This window comes from Bombina bombina, chromosome 6, assembly GCF_027579735.1.
Source record: "Bombina bombina isolate aBomBom1 chromosome 6, aBomBom1.pri, whole genome shotgun sequence".
Lineage (NCBI taxonomy): Eukaryota > Metazoa > Chordata > Amphibia > Anura > Bombinatoridae > Bombina > Bombina bombina.
In genome coordinates this window covers 733776741-733793185 of record NC_069504.1, presented here as the reverse complement: position 1 = coordinate 733793185, position 16445 = coordinate 733776741, and the positions used below count along the sequence as shown (strand labels likewise).

The 16445-nt window shown below is 41.9% G+C and overlaps 1 protein-coding gene across 2 annotated transcripts in view; it reads right to left on the bottom strand.

Annotated features, from left to right (window-relative positions):
• Nucleotides 1-16445, bottom strand: part of DMTN (dematin actin binding protein) — a 168259-nt gene that overhangs the window by 50480 nt on the left and 101334 nt on the right. For both annotated transcript variants that reach the window (XR_008402885.1, XM_053717953.1), the window contains exons 10-11: nucleotides 6208-6308; nucleotides 5974-6079 (exon numbers count right to left, since the gene is read on the bottom strand). Coding sequence is in view for 1 of the 2 variants with exons in the window: in XM_053717953.1 (XP_053573928.1) it covers nucleotides 5974-6079; nucleotides 6208-6308 (207 nt within the window). In the remaining variant the exon portion in view is untranslated. The remainder of the gene's footprint in view (nucleotides 1-5973; nucleotides 6080-6207; nucleotides 6309-16445) is intronic.

The following is a 16445-nucleotide window of genomic DNA, read 5'->3' as shown; positions in this document are numbered from 1 at the left end:
CCGCCCATTGAATGATTTTGGTCACTTCTTCCATCGCCAGGGAACTCCTTGTTCCCCCCTGATGGTTGATGTACGCAACAGTCGTCATGTTGTCTGATTGAAACCGTATGAACTTGGCCTTTGCTAGCTGAGGCCAAGCCTTGAGAGCATTGAATATCGCTCTCAGTTCCAGAATATTTATCGGGAGAAGAGATTCTTCCCGAGACCAAAGACCCTGAGCTTTCAGGGGTCCCCAGACCGCGCCCCAGCCCACCAGACTGGCGTCGGTCGTGACAATGACCCACTCTGGTCTGCGGAAGCTCATCCCCTGTGACAGGTTGTCCAGGGACAGCCACCAACGGAGTGAATCTCTGGTCCTCTGATCTACTTGTATCGTCGGAGACAAGTCTGTATAGTCCCCATTCCACTGACTGAGCATGCACAGTTGTAATGGTCTTAGATGAATTCGCGCAAAAGGAACTATGTCCATTGCCGCTACCATCAAACCTATTACTTCCATGCACTGCGCTATGGAAGGAAGAGGAACAGAATGAAGTATTTGACAAGAGTTTAGAAGTTTTGATTTTCTGGCCTCTGTCAGAAAAATCCTCATTTCTAAGGAGTCTATTATTGTTCCCAAGAAGGGAACCCTTGTTGACGGAGATAGCGAACTTTTTTCTATGTTCACTTTCCACCCGTGAGATCTGAGAAAGGCCAGGACAATGTCCGTGTGAGCCTTTGCTTGTGGAAGGGACTACGCTTGAATCAGAATGTCGTCCAAGTAAGGTACTACTGCAATGCCCCTTGGTCTTAGCACCGCTAGAAGGGACCCTAGTACCTTTGTGAAAATTCTTGGAGCAGTGGCTAATCCGAACGGAAGTGCCACAAACTGGTAATGCTTGTCCAGGAATGCGAACCTTAGGAACCGATGATGTTCCTTGTGGATAGGAATATGTAGATACGCATCCTTTAAATCCACCGTGGTCATGAATTGACCTTCCTGGATGGAAGGAAGAATTGTTCGAATGGTTTCCATTTTGAACGATGGAACCTTGAGAAACTTGTTTAGGATCTTGAGATCTAAGATTGGTCTGAATGTTCCCTCTTTTTTGGGAACTACGAACAGATTGGAGTAGAACCCCATCCCTTGTTCTCCTAATGGAACAAGATGAATCACTCCCATTTTTAACAGGTCTTCTACACAATGTAAGAATGCCTGTTTTTTTATGAGGTCTGAAGACAATTGAGACCTGTGGAACCTCCCCCTTGGGGGAAGCCCCTTGAATTCCAGAAGATAACCTTGGGAGACTATTTCTAGTGCCCAAGGATCCAGAACATCTCTTGCCCAAGCCTGAGCGAAGAGAGAGAGTCTGCCCCCCACCAGATCCGGTCCCGGATCGGGGGCCAACATCTCATGCTGTCTTGGTAGCAGTGGCAGGTTTCTTGGCCTGCTTTCCTTTGTTCCAGCCTTGCATTGGCCTCCAGGCTGGCTTGGCTTGAGAAGTATTACCCTCTTGCTTAGAGGACGTAGCACTTGGGGCTGGTCCGTTTCTGCGAAAGGGACGAAAATTAGGTTTATTTTTGGCTTTGAAAGACCTATCCTGAGGAAGGGCGTGGCCCTTGCCCCCAGTGATATCAGAGATAATCTCTTTCAAGTCAGGGCCAAACAGCGTTTTCCCCTTGAAAGGAATGTTAAGCAATTTGTTCTTGGAAGACGCATCCGCTGACCAAGATTTTAGCCAAAGCGCTCTGCGCGCCACAATAGCAAAACCAGAATTTTTCGCCGCTAACCTAGCCAATTGCAAAGTGGCGTCTAGGGTGAAAGAATTAGCCAATTTGAGAGCATGAATTCTGTCCATAATCTCCTCATAAGAAGAAGAATTATTATTGAGCGCCTTTTCTAGTTCATCGAACCAGAAACACGCTGCTGTAGTGACAGGAACAATGCATGAAATTGGTTGTAGAAGGTAACCTTGCTGAACAAACATCTTTTTAAGCAAACCCTCTAATTTTTTATCCATAGGATCTTTGAAAGCACAACTATCTTCTATGGGTATAGTGGTGCGTTTGTTTAGAGTAGAAACCGCCCCCTCGACCTTGGGGACTGTCTGCCATAAGTCCTTTCTGGGGTCGACCATAGGAAACAATTTCTTAAATATGGGGGGAGGGACGAAAGGTATACCGGGCCTTTCCCATTCTTTAAGTACAATGTCCGCCACCCGCTTGGGTATAGGAAAAGCTTCGGGGGGCCCCGGGACCTCTAGGAACTTGTCCATTTTACATAATTTCTCTGGAATTACCAAATTCTCACAATCATCCAGAGTAGATAACACCTCCTTAAGCAGAGCGCGGAGATGTTCCAATTTAAATTTAAATGTAATCACATCAGGTTCAGCTTGTTGAGAAATTTTCCCTGAATCTGAAATTTCTCCCTCAGACAAAACCTCCCTGGCCCCCTCAGACTGGTGTAGGGGCACTTCAGAACCAATATCATCAGCGTCCTCATGCTCTTCAGTATTTTCTAAAACAGAGCAGTCGCGCTTTCGCTGAAAAGTGGGCATTTTGGCTAAAATGTTTTTGATAGAATTATCCATTACAGCCGTTAATTGTTGCATAGTAAGGAGTATTGGCGCACTAGATGTACTAGGGGCCTCCTGTGTGGGCAAGACTGGTGTAGACGAAGGAGGGGATGATGCAGTACCATGCTTACTCCCCTCACTTGAGGAATCATCTTGGGCATCATTTTCTCTAAATTTTGTGTCACATAAATCACATCTATTTAAATGAGAAGGAACCTTGGCTTCCCCACATACAGAACACAGTCTATCTGGTAGTTCAGACATGTTAAACAGGCATAAACTTGATAACAAAGTACAAAAAACGTTTTAAAATAAAACCGTTACTGTCACTTTAAATTTTAAACTGAACACACTTTATTACTGCATATGTGAAAAAGTATGAAGGAATTGTTCAAAATTCACCAAAATTTCACCACAGTGTCTTAAAGCCTTAAAAGTATTGCACACCAAATTTGGAAGCTTTAACCCTTAAAATAACGGAACCGGAGCCGTTTTTATATTTAACCCCTTTACAGTCCCTGGTATCTGCTTTGCTGAGACCCAACCAAGCCCAAAGGGGAATACGATACCAAATGACGCCTTCAGAAAGTCTTTTCTATGTATCAGAGCTCCTCACACATGCATCTGCATGTCATGCTTCCCAAAAACAAGTGCGCAATAGAGGCGCGAAAATGAGACTCTGCCTATGATTAGGGAAAGCCCCTAGAGAATAAGGTGTCCAATACAGTGCCTGCCGGTTATTTTACATAGTTCCCAAGATTAAAATAATTCCTCAAGGCTATGGAGTATAAAATATGCTTATATATAAATCGTTTTAGCCCAGAAAATGTCTACAGTCTTAAAAGCCCCTGTGAAGCCCTTTTTTCTCTTTATGTAATAAAAATGGCTTACCGGATCCCATAGGGAAAATGACAGCTTCCAGCATTACATCGTCTTGTTAGAAATGTGTCATACCTCCAGCAGCAAAAGTCTGCTCCCTGTTTCCCCCAACTGAAGTTAATTCCTCTCAACAGTCCTGTGTGGAAACAGCCATCGATTTTAGTAACGGTTGCTAAAATCATTTTCCTCTTACAAACAGAAATCTTCATCTCTTTTCTGTTTCAGAGTAAATAGTACATACCAGCACTATTTTAAAATAACAAACTCTTGATTGAATAATAAAAACTACAGTTAAACACCAAAAAACTCTAAGCCATCTCCGTGGAGATGTTGCCTGTACAACGGCAAAGAGAATGACTGGGGAAGGCGGAGCCTAGGAGGGATCATGTGACCAGCTTTGCTGGGCTCTTTGCCATTTCCTGTTGGGGAGGAGAATATCCCACAAGTAAGGATGACGCCGTGGACCGGACACACCTATGTTGGAGAAAAGAAGAAATGAACAGCAGCCAATCAGCATCAACAGTGCTGAGGTCATGAACTCTTTAACTGTGATCTCATGACATTTGACTTAACTCTCATCAGATTTCATAGTAAACTTCCTTAAACTGAGTGTGCACGAAGCTCGCTCCTTTGCCTGTCCCGGGACAGACATACTGATTTGCTGCTTAGAAGTCCTTTACAATGGGATGTGGCTACTGAAGAACTTTTGAAGTAAAATATCTTCCTTTTTACATAGAGATGTTCAGGTGATATTTTCTAGTCAGCTTTTACAGCTATGCTGCATCCCTTTCAAGTGTTTCAACATTTGGGTATCATGGCCCTTTAAGAAACAGTGGTCTTACGACCGCTGCTTCTTATCTTAAAGGGACACTGAACCCAAATGTTTTATTTTGTGATTCCGATAGAGCATGCAATTTTAAGCAACTTGCTGATTGGTGGATAAATTCATCCACCAATGAACAAGTGCTTTCCAGGGTTCTGAACTAAACAAATAGCTTAGATGCCTTCTTTTTCAAATAAAGCTAGCAAGAGAACGAAGAAAAATTGATAATAGGAGTAAATTAGAAAGTTGCTTAAAATTGCATGCTCTATCTGAATCACTAAAGAAACAATTTGGGTTCAGTGTCCCTTTAAGTTTCTGGTGAGCCGGAAACTTTGGGTGGAGGAAGCAGCATCCGCAATGTCTTCAGTGCCCAAACTCTTAATAAGTGTGATTAAAAGAAAAGGTGAAGTTACACAGTGGTAAACAGTCGACTGTCCCAACTTTCTTGGAGTGTGATGCAGTCATCAAATTTAAAATGAGTGTATATTTTCAAAAATAAATTAAATTCACAAAGTAAAACATCAAATAATGTGTTAATAAAGTGTTTCCAATATAGTACAGGGTGAATTGAATTTTCAAATTACACTTTTTGTATGTTTTTGCATTTTCCATACTGTCCCAACTTTTTTCGTAATTGTGGTTGTGTATATATATATATATTTATATAATATAATATATATATATATATATATATAGTTATAGATATATATTGTACCAAAATACCATTATATATATATATATATATATATATATATATATATATATATAATTATTCTTATCGGTTATTTGTAGAGAGCCAACAGATTCCACAGCGCTATTTATAAATAAATAGAACATATTCTTCTATATGAAGAATATTGGAATGTGAAATATTAATATTTCATGTTGGGCAAGCGCACTTGAGCAAATGCGATCGGGTTTGCAAGCGAATAAGGGTGTTCGTTTCCCCCCCACACACACACACTTTTCACTCTCCTTTGAAATCTATGGAGAATGTTAATGCATTCGCAATATTGTAACTTTGGATTTTTGTGCGTGTCATGTAAGCGTGTGTGCGAAAACTTTTTACCTTTAACTTGTAATACTCTTGCTACCGGAAGTGCGGAAAAAGCTTACTTCTAGCAAAGTTAACATATGAGCGGGAGCGATAAATAGCACTCAACTAGTAATCAAGCCCATAGTGAGATAAACAGCTACTATGTTAAAAATGGCTTTTCTAAAATTATCTGAAGGACCTCACAGTACTGATAAGACTACTTAGATAATCTCATCAGAGTGAAGAGCTTTAGAGAGTTAATTATGGTGATAGTAGCATCAAAATAATAGGTTTGATTTTTTGGGAGGTAAAATATCATAATTCCCAGTGAGAGATGTGAATGAGCAGATTCCCAGAATATTTTCTATGAGAACAGTAACTATTGGGTAAATATCAGCTGTATCTAAGAATCAGAAAACATTAGTTGTGAGGATCATATTATAATAGGTTTCCTTAATTTCCAACAATATATTTTATTCTTTTGTTCGTGCATGTATAAAAAAATGTACCATTCAATTTACATAAATCCAACGTTTTGATGTGTATAAAAATGTATCTTTATTTGTACCATACAATTTACATACAGTCAATTATTTCACAAAGATGGCTGGTCTTGTAGAAGCTTTCGATCCCTTGCACCTGGGGTAACAAATGTATCTATTACAGCAGGAACTTACGTATGTAGATTGGTGTCCTATCAGGTAGAGATCGTGTTTTTCTCCTCGGAGTGCCAGTCTTTTGCATTTCCTCTTTCAAGATAAGTTTTCCTAGGTTAGACTGGATCTGCAGAAGAGAACAGCCAGGAGGAAAAAGAAACAGAGAAAAGAATGGTAGTGAGATGCACAAGATATAGGTCACATATGAGGTCACGGTACCACTAAAGTTTGGTCTCTCCTCAGGCCTCAGCATACCTTGCTTAGAGCCATCTTTTGATGTTCCATCAGCTCATCTTGCTTCTCCTCACTTCCATCATCTCCACGCTTAGACTCTCTACGAAAACGTCTCTCAGATTCTAAGGGTTAAAGGATCAGTCAACAAAATTCAAATGATACAAATGGGCTTGTTTTGTGTGTTGTATGTTTACCCTGCTGGTTTTAAATGGCATGCAATGCAGATTACAGGAGGTCATTTCTTGTTACATTTATTTAGTCTTTTTGGTCTTTTTCCTTTTTTATATTATTTATTATCTCAGAATTGATTTGTCTGGACAATTTTGTACATAACAATATAATGTCACTTGTAGGTTATAATGTTCGATTTAACAAAATTTTCTATGATCACTCCTGTTTTTGTAATCAATAACAATATCTTCTAAGATTTTTTTTTTTTAACTTTATAAACATACAAATTAAATTAAACAACAAACAAACTATTCAACTTAACAACATGGTATAGCAGTGTCCAATCATGTAGCTGTGACTTTTTTAGTTAAAAGATTTATGTCCTCTAATTAGTGCAGGTCCTAGAGACATTACAGACCATATTTGGAGGCCATCTACATCTATTTTTAGGCTTCATTGGTCAAAGTTTAATAACCATTCTCCTCTCAGTCTGGCATTGAGTATGAATTCTGTATTCCTTATAGGGTATAGCAATTTTGATCATCTTGCAATTATACTGCAGTTATAACAACTGTCCACAAGGTGGTGCTGAATATATACTTGATGATTTATTTATTTATTTTTATCCTTTCTCTCTAAACTGTGTCTGCCCAATCAAGCTGGTTGCCCTCTGATCTTTCACCTGCTTCTCATTTTTTATTTTAATTATTACCTATAGTCTGTACAAACTTTTCAGTTTTGTCAGGTTTTAAATAAGTAAAGTAAACTAATAATATATTAGTTTGTATTGTTTCCTTTTATTGCCTGCAATAATATGCTTACATAAATAGAGATTATTATTAAAGGTACAAAACAATTTATCCAAACTGGACTTTGGATTATTTTTATATTTCCAAATGTAAAATGGGAGATGGTATTGGACCAAGTGTAAACAACATTTTATGTCATTTATGTGGTATTTACATGTTATAACACAGCTTATACATATAACCTAAAGGTAGTTCTATAAAATGTATAATAATTGTATGTACATAGTACCTTCAGAAAGATACTACAGTACTGTAATCACAAATAGTTGTTGTTTTAAATAAATATAGATTATTATGTGTATTTTAGAATACAAACATCAAACTAAAGTTGTGATAGATGTTTGTGACTTTATGAAAAGGATAAATTGCAGTTTTTAATAATTTTATTTTTAAACAAATCTTAATGAAAAAGTCTAAATTTTGAAATAATTCTGGATTTGTACCTGTACTTATAATAATACTCATCATGATCCTTATATCAATAGAGAACTATTATATCAAATTAATGAAAGTTATGTACAAAGTCTAGGTTAAAGTTTTTTTTTTTAAGTACAATTTATGGTTACACTGTAATCACCCTTTTATTTCCCTGAGACATTCTATGTAGCTTGCAGACACAACCAAGTGATGCCTGCACAGTGGCCACCCTCTACAAATGTCTTTCACCTCTTATCCAATCCACTTTGCAGCCACACTGCATGGGGAAAAAATACTAACAGACATTGGCTAAGAGAGACCGAGCATATGAGTTTTTTCCCCCCCATGCCGTATAGCTGCAAAGCGGATAGGATAAAAGGTGAAAATGTGACTTCAGGAAAAAAAAGGCATTTGTAGTGGGTGGCCAGACAGGGAATAATCAGATTTATAGAGGATAATTAAACAAAAGGATTTTGAGCACCTAAAACCCCCATAAATTATGCTTACCTGATAATTTCATTTCCATCGAGGGGAGGAGAGTCCACGGCTTCATTCATTACTATTGGGAATTAAGAACCTGGCCACCAGGAGGAGGCAAAGACACCCCAGCCAAAGGCTTAAATACCTCCCCACTTCCCTCGTCCCCCAGTCTGCCGAGCGAACCAGGAACAGTAGGAGAAGCATCAGGGTATAAAAGGTGCCAGAAGATTATTAAATTTAGGTCAGCGCCACGGAGATACGGATGGGAGCGGTGGACTCTCCTCCCCTCGATGGAAATGAAATTATCAGGTAACCATTATTTATGTTTTTATAAAGGGGAGGAGAGTCCACGGCTTCATTAATTACTATTGGGAACATATACCCAAGCTTTAGAGGACACTGAATGAAACCAGGAGGGTAAAAGGCGGACCCTAATCTGAGGGCACCACAGCCTGCAAAACCTTTCTCCCAAAAACCGCTTCCGTAGAAGCAAAAACGTCAAATTTGTAAAACTTTATAAAAGTGTGTAAGGAGGACCAGGTAGCCGCCTTACAAATTTGCTCCATAGAGGCCTCATTCTTGAAGGCCTAAGACGAAGCCACAGCTCTAGTTGAGTGAGTCGTGATCCTCTGAGGAGGCTTATGTCCCTCTGTCTCATAAGGCAAGAGAATCAAGCTCCTCAACCAAAAAGACAAAGAAGTAGCAGAGGCCCTTTGCCCCTTGCGCTTCCCAGAATACACCACAAAAAGAGATGTAGACTGTCGGAAATCCTTTGTAGCCTGAAGATAGAATTTCAAGGCACGAACCACATCCAAGTTATGAAGTAACCTCTCCTTAGAAGAAAAAGGGTTAGGACACAAGGAAGGAACAACTATTTCCTGATTGATGTTACAGTCAGACACCACCTTGGGGAGAAACCCCAAACCAGTGCGAAGTACAGCCTTATCCACATGAAAAACCAGATAAGGAGGCTCACACTGCAAGGCAGCCAGTTCAGATACCCTGCGTGCGGATGCAATAGCCAACAGGAAGGGAAGCTTCCAGGACAGAATTTTAATGTCAACGGAATACATAGGCTCAAACGGAACCTTCTGCAATACCCTAAGGACCAAGTTTAAGCTCCATGGAGGAGCAGACTGTCTAAAGACAGGCCTGATTCTAGACAGAGCCTGAACAAAAGATTGAATGTCAGGGAGCTCAGCAAGTCTCCTATGCAACAAGACGGATAATGCCGAAATCTGTTCCTTTAAGAAACTGGTGGCAAGACCCTTCTCCAAACCGTCTTGGAGAAAGGACAGAATCCTGGATACCTTCGCCTTGTGCCAAGGATATCCATGCTTCTTACACCAGGACAAGTAAGTCCTCCACACCCTATGGTAGATGCGACGAGTGACTGGCTTCCCTGCCTGAATTAGAGTATCAATCACACTTTCAGAAAAGCATCTCTTGGCTAAGACTAGGCGTTCAATCTCCACACAGTCAGCCTCAAAGAATCTAGATTTCGATGTTGAAAGGGACCTTGTGACAGCAGATCCCTGCGACAGGGTGGCATCCCCCCCAGGCAGAGCTGACAGATGCCTTAGTGGTTCCTTGAGGTTTCAGCCTAGCTTACATCTTTCCACCGCTACTACTTCTACCTCGAGTAGTGGCACGCATCAAACAGGAGCAATTAGAATGGCCGAGGCCCGCTCCTGTTTGATGCGTGCCACTACTCGAGGTAGAAGTGGTAGCGGTGGAAAGATGTAAGCTAGGCTGAAACCTCAAGAAACCACTAAGGCATCTGTCAGCTCTGCCTGGGGATCCCTGGACCTCGACCCGTATCGAGGCAGCTTGCAATTGAGTCTGGATGCCATGAGATCTATCTCCAGCGTTCCCCATCAGTGATAAATCTCTGCAAACACCTCGGGGTGAAGAAACCATTCCCCCGGATGGAAGGATTGTCTGCTGAGAAAATCCGCTTCCCAGTTGTCCACTCCGCCCACTCCAGAATCCGAGACACCTCCCTCATCGCGAGGAAGCTGCTCGTACCCCCCTGATGGTTGATGTAAGCCACTGAGGTAATGTTGTCGGTCTGGAATCTGATGCAACTAACTGACTCCAGAGAAGGTCATGCCTTCAGAACATTGTAAATTGCTTGAAGTTCTAGGATGTTGATCGGAAGGAGAGACTCCTCCCTGGATCACCTTCCTTGTGCCATTCTGGCACCCCAAACAGCTCCCCAACCTGTCAGACTGAGGTCCATGGTCACAATCTCCCAGGACGGTCTCAAGAAGGATGTCCCCATGGACAGTTGCTCCGGACGGGTCCACCAAGAGAGGGAGTTCCGAGTTCGAGCATCCATAGATATCAGCTGTGATAGATCTGAATGATCGCCGTTCCACTGTCTCAACATGCACAATTGAAGAGGTCTGAGATGGAACCTGGTGAATGGGATGACATCTATGCTTGACACCATGAGACCTATCGCCTCCATACATTGAGCCACCGACGGGCTTGTGAAGGAGTGAAGGGCCAGACAGGTCGATGCATGCTTCCTGCGTCGCAGATTTGTGAGAAATATCTTCAAAAACATGGAGTCTATTATCGTACACAGGAATTTTACCCTGTTGCTGGGAACCAGGGAACTCTTTCCTGAGTTGATCTTCCAACCGTGAGATTGGAGCAGAAGAAGAATAGCCCATGAATGATCCTCTGCGAGGCTGAATGTCGGGACACCTGAACTAGGATGTCGTCCAGGTAAGGCGCCACCGCAATGTCCCTGGATCTGGCCACTGCAAGCAGCACCCCCAGAACCTTTGTGAAGACTCTCGGAGCCGTCGTCAGACCAAAGGGAAGGGCCACAAACTGGAAGTGTTGGTCCAGAAACGCAAATCTCAGGAACTTAAAGTGATCCCTGTGAATTGTTGCATGAAGGTAAGCGTCCTTCAAATCTACAGTTGTCATAAACTGCCCCTCTTGAACTAGGGGCAAGATAGATCTGATGGTTTCCATTTTGAACGATGGAACATTCAGAAACTTGTTTAAACACTTTAGGTCCAGAATCGGGCGGGACGTGCCCTCCTACTTTGTAACCACAAAAAGGTTGGAATAGTACCCTAGACCCCTCTCTGCTAGGGGTACTGGTACGATAACCCCGAAAGAGGCGAGATCTCTCACACATCTTAGAAATGCCTCTCTCTTCTCTGGTCTTGATGACAGGTTTGGCGGATGGGATCTGAACCCTATCCTGTAGCCATGAGAGACAACTTCTAGAACCCAGGGGTCCTGAACGTCCTGCAACAATGTGTCTGAGAATTGAGATAATCTGCCCCCTACATGATCCGGAGACCGATCGGGGGCTCTGTTTAGACTTGTTCCAAGAATGAGTCGGTTTCCAAGATCCCTTGGACTGGTCCGCTTTCGCAGCGGGCTGCTGGTGATGGGCCTTGTCCATACGAAAGGGACGAAAAGTAGATCCCTTGGGCTAAGCCTTCTTATCCTGTGGTAGGAAAGCTCTCTTGCCTCCCGTAACCGTGGATATGATCGAATCCAACCCTGGACCGAACAGGATCTTACCCTGGAAATGCAGGGACAACAGCCTCAACTTGGAGGTCATGTCCGCAGAGCAAGATTTTAGCCACAGTGCCTTAATCTTCTCCCCTTCGACCATCTCACACAGGGATTCGGACCAATATGTTGCAGCTCCGGCAACCGCCGCAATGACCGCTGCAGGCTAAAAAACAAACTCTGTGTGCTGAAACATCTTTCTCAACATGTTTTCCAGCTTTTTATCCATGGGCTCTTTAAACGACGAACTATCCTCAAGAGGAATAGTTGTCCGCTTCGCGAGCGTGGAGATAGCCCCATCCACTCTCAAGCTGAGAGTCCGGAACGGGAAACAGTTTCTTAAAAGAAGAAGGGGAAAAGGGTGACCCTAATTGTTCCCATTAATTCTTAATTATATTTGCCATCTTAACGGGAACCGGGAAAGTCTGAGGCACCACCCTGTCCTTGTACACCTTGTCAAGTTTAGGAATCACAGGTTCCTTCAGGATCTTAGGTTCCGGAACCTCCAGAGTAGCAAGTACCTGTCGCAGCAGAAAACGCAAATTTTCCATCCTAAACCTATAATCAGGCTCCTGCGCAGGAGGCTTAGATGACACGTACTCCGACCCAGAATGGGCCTCCTCTGACGAGTCGGAGTGGGCCTCGACCTCGTATAGAGCCTCTGGATCTGCCATCCGCGAGGACAAACCCTGGGTCGGGCCGCCATCATAGGCCCTACACTTGCACTTAGCAGAACGTGGTAAGGCATGGATCACCTTAGAAACCTCCAATTCCAGTTGGTCCGCAAAGTCTAACGGCCAATGAATCTCTCCCGAAGGAGTAACGGTTGGACCCTGGGGCGCTGCACGTGCAATTGGAGATGAAAGCAGGGTACGCACCTCACGGGACGAAGAACCCCTCATTTAAATTTAGATGTTGAAACCTTATCTAGGCATGTGGAACATAGTTGAGCAGGCTGATCTACCAGAACCTCTTCACAATAAACACAGGAATGAGACTTTGTTAAGGAGGGAGAACCCTCTAACGCGTCAGAGTCCTCCATCGCTTGAGTTTATGGGAAGGCTAGCTTAATTTACAAAAAGGCACCTTTATACCAACAAAGGCCGGGGCACTCGCCACCTCCTAGGACCCGGACTACAGAAACCATTATGTCTCCTGCGCCACAGATCAACAGAGAAGGAGAGATAGAAACACCTTGTCACGTGGAATGCCTGGCAGGACCATCCCTGCACTAGGGTAAAAAACGCGCCAAATATGGTCACGCAAGATTTCCACAAGTTACCTGAAAGTTCCACACATTGCCAGAGCCTCATCTCGCACATAACGCAGCAATGACACAATTAACAATATCATGTATAAACCCACCTGTTCAATAATCCCTCTTCCAGGAATATTAACCCTTGATTCTGTAAAGATAAAAAGGCACCACACTGTGACCCTGTCTTCTATGTCATCATTATTATCTCAATAATAAAAATGAAACAATCTTACCAGAATCTACGCCGTAGAATATGAACACGGCCCTTCAAGTGTGACAGGTTAGTAGCGTCGCTCCTAACATAGACTTGAGTGAAGAAAGCAGGCAGCGAAACTCTTCAACGCTGATTGCTTATGGAGCCGTTAACATGAGTCCGGATGGTTTCGCAGAAAGACTCTCCCTGCATCTCCGAACTCTAACTTTCGCCCAGGCCCTCACTGAGAGACTGACAGGACTACTTAAAACTCCAGTCTCACTGCGAAGAGTATTACCCTTCATCCGAGACTACTCCGAAACTCTGGCACTCCTCTGCCATCCTCCTGTGACGAAAGGCAAAGAATGACTGGGGGATGAGGGAAGCGGGCGAGCTATTTTAGCCTTTGGGTGGGGTGTCTTTGCCTCCTACTGGTGGCCAGGTTCTTAATTCCCAATACTAATGAATGAAGCCGTAGACTCTCCTACCCTTTAGATGGAAATATATATATAAATGAAAGTACTATTAAAATAAAAAGTAGATTCAGCATTTACTTTCATATACTATAAACTTTACTATCACTTTATTACAGCTTTTACAGCTCGCTCAGGTAAATTAAATAATTATAACAGTAGAGGGAGAGTTGGTTATAAATTGCACTACTAGGCAAATTTATACATCTATGTTAATAAACCAATGTTAAGAAACTAAAATGCTTGAGTCACATAAATTCATCAACTATAAGAGATAAAAGGCTACATGGAGGTAGAATGTTACAAACAAAGTCGAGATCTGTATATATTTATATGCTATGTACAATAACTGATAGCAAAACTATATGTAAGGGATTTGACTCAAGGCAACAGGTACTACTGACATAGGTTAATGCAACAGCTCTGGCTGTAGACTTGCAAATTCTACACCAAAACTATATGACAGCCATAGCAAAACATATCAGGTAATGATTAAAGTGAATGTCAATTTTGATGCTAAAGTGCCCGGTTTTAAAAAATTTGATTAAAAACAGGGGCACTTTAATTCATCAAAATTTACATTTCACTCCTGTTGAGAAAAAAAACTTCCCTTTTAATCTTCACAACAGCTCCAGCTTCCTTCGCCCGTCGCAAAGCCTCTGCCTGGGTCTAAAATGAGGAATCCGGCTTCCTCCAATCACGGTGTTGAATCAGACACTGATTCCCCCGGGGGGGAAGCCATGATTGGAGGATAACCTATCCATCATTTCTGACATCAGAAATGGCTTGTGATGACCGGAGGAAGCTGGAACTCCTGTGAAGATTAAAAAGGTACGTTTTTTTTCACAACAGGAGTGAAATGTAAATTTTGATGAATTAAAGTGCCCCTGTTTTTAATCAAATTTTTAAAAACCGGGCACTTTAGCATCAAAATTGACATTCACTTTAACCCTGCTCAGAGACAGACTCTCCCTCACACTAAGCTAACCTGCTTCCCAATTATACACTACAGAGGTTACTAGTAGGTGACTAGCAAAGGTTATATTTCTGTTTAATGTAAATTTTAAAACCTTATCAACATAGCAGAGCAAAAACACCTATGAAAGAACCATAATACAAACAGAACCAGACCCATTTTAAAAAGCATAGTTTGAGCAGGATTACAAGAGATTATGCATTAAGGAACAACACAGCAATCAACTTAAAGGGATAGGAAAGTCAAAATTAAATTTGCATGATTCAGATAGAGTATGTAACTTTAAGACACTTTTAAATTCACTTCTATTTTCTAATGTGCTTTGTTCTCTTGGTATCCCTTGTTGAAAAAGAATACGCACATATCATACACTAGTGGGAGCTGCTGCTAATTGGTGCCTGCACACATTTGTCTCTTGTGATTGGCTAATTAGATGTGTTCAGCTAGCTGCAGTAGTGCAATGCTGTTCTTTCAGCAAAGGATAACAAGAGAATGAGGCCAATTTGATAATGGAAGTAATTTGCAAAGTTGTTTAAAATTTGTATGTTCTATCTAAATCATGAAAGAAAATGTTGGGGTTTCCTGTCCCTTTAAGGTGTCAAGAATGGGCCAGTTGTATATAAATGATGGTATTCAGTCAGAACTGCTGTAGGTGAAACTGATAAGGTGATTGGAGTGACAACTTAGAAGTGCCATTCACCATGTAATAACAAACCAAATATGAATACCTCACTAGGCTCTGGAATACTGCTTTTTTCCCTTTTTTGTATGTTACATTTTCTTTAAAAATGTAAATAAACTATATGACTTAGTAACTGACACAGAAACGTAAACATACATACAAGTACAAGTATATATTGCATCTACACATACTGAACCAGTTGTGAGAAAACAAACTAAACAAACCTGGTGAGCAAATGACAAGAGGTATATGTGCGTAGCCACCAATCACTGCTGCCCCTGAACCTACCTAGACATGCTTTTCAACAAAGCAAATTTGATATTAGTAGTAAATTGTAAAGTATCTTAAAGGGACATTAAACTGCTGTACACAACTACAAAAGCATAGTAACTAGTAACTATATAATTGCATATCATCCTGTCCCTGCAGCTCTGTACAAATCTGTTCTCCTGTTTTAATAGCTTAACCCCTTAACAAACAGCGCCGTACCCTGGTCGTTATGCCTTTAAGCACCAGTGACATACCCTGTACGTCGCTGCAGTCCTGGGCTTCTCTCTGCTGTGATCTCGCAAAAAATAGCGAGATTGCGCTAGTTATGCACTCCCCACGAGTGGGGCACTGCAGAAATAGATTTTCAGAGTTACTGATGCAAAGAGGGCCACTCTGTGGCCCTCTCTGCATCGGACAGCGGTGGTGCCGATCGTTGGTCGGTGGGAGGGTAAGAAGGGAGGCAGGTGGGTGGACCATCAATGTAGGGGGCTGGAGGAGGGCGGGAACGGGTTGGAACGCTAAGCCACGCTACAGGCGTTGGGATAAAAAAAAAACATGCGTCAGAGAGTGGGAAGGTGGGGCAATGAGAGGGATCCTATGTGGGATCCGTTGCCATAAAGGGATCTGGGAGGGGGGTATTGAGGGGGAAGGCAGCTACACTACAAAAAAAAAAGGGTATTTTTTTAAAAAAAAAATTTGCCTAATTTGCAGCAAACTGGGTACTGGCAGACTACTTAAAGGGATATGAAACCCAAATCTTTTCTTTTGTGATTTAAAAAGAGTATGCCATTTTAAACAACTTTGTAATTTACTTCTATTATCTCATTTTCTTAATTCTCTTGACATACTTTGTTGAAAAGCATATCTAGATAGGCTCAGTAGTTGTTGATTGGTTGCTGCACATAGATGCCTTGTGTGATTGGCTCCCCCATGTGCATTGCTATTTCTTCAATAAAGGATATCTAAAGAATGATGCGAATTAGA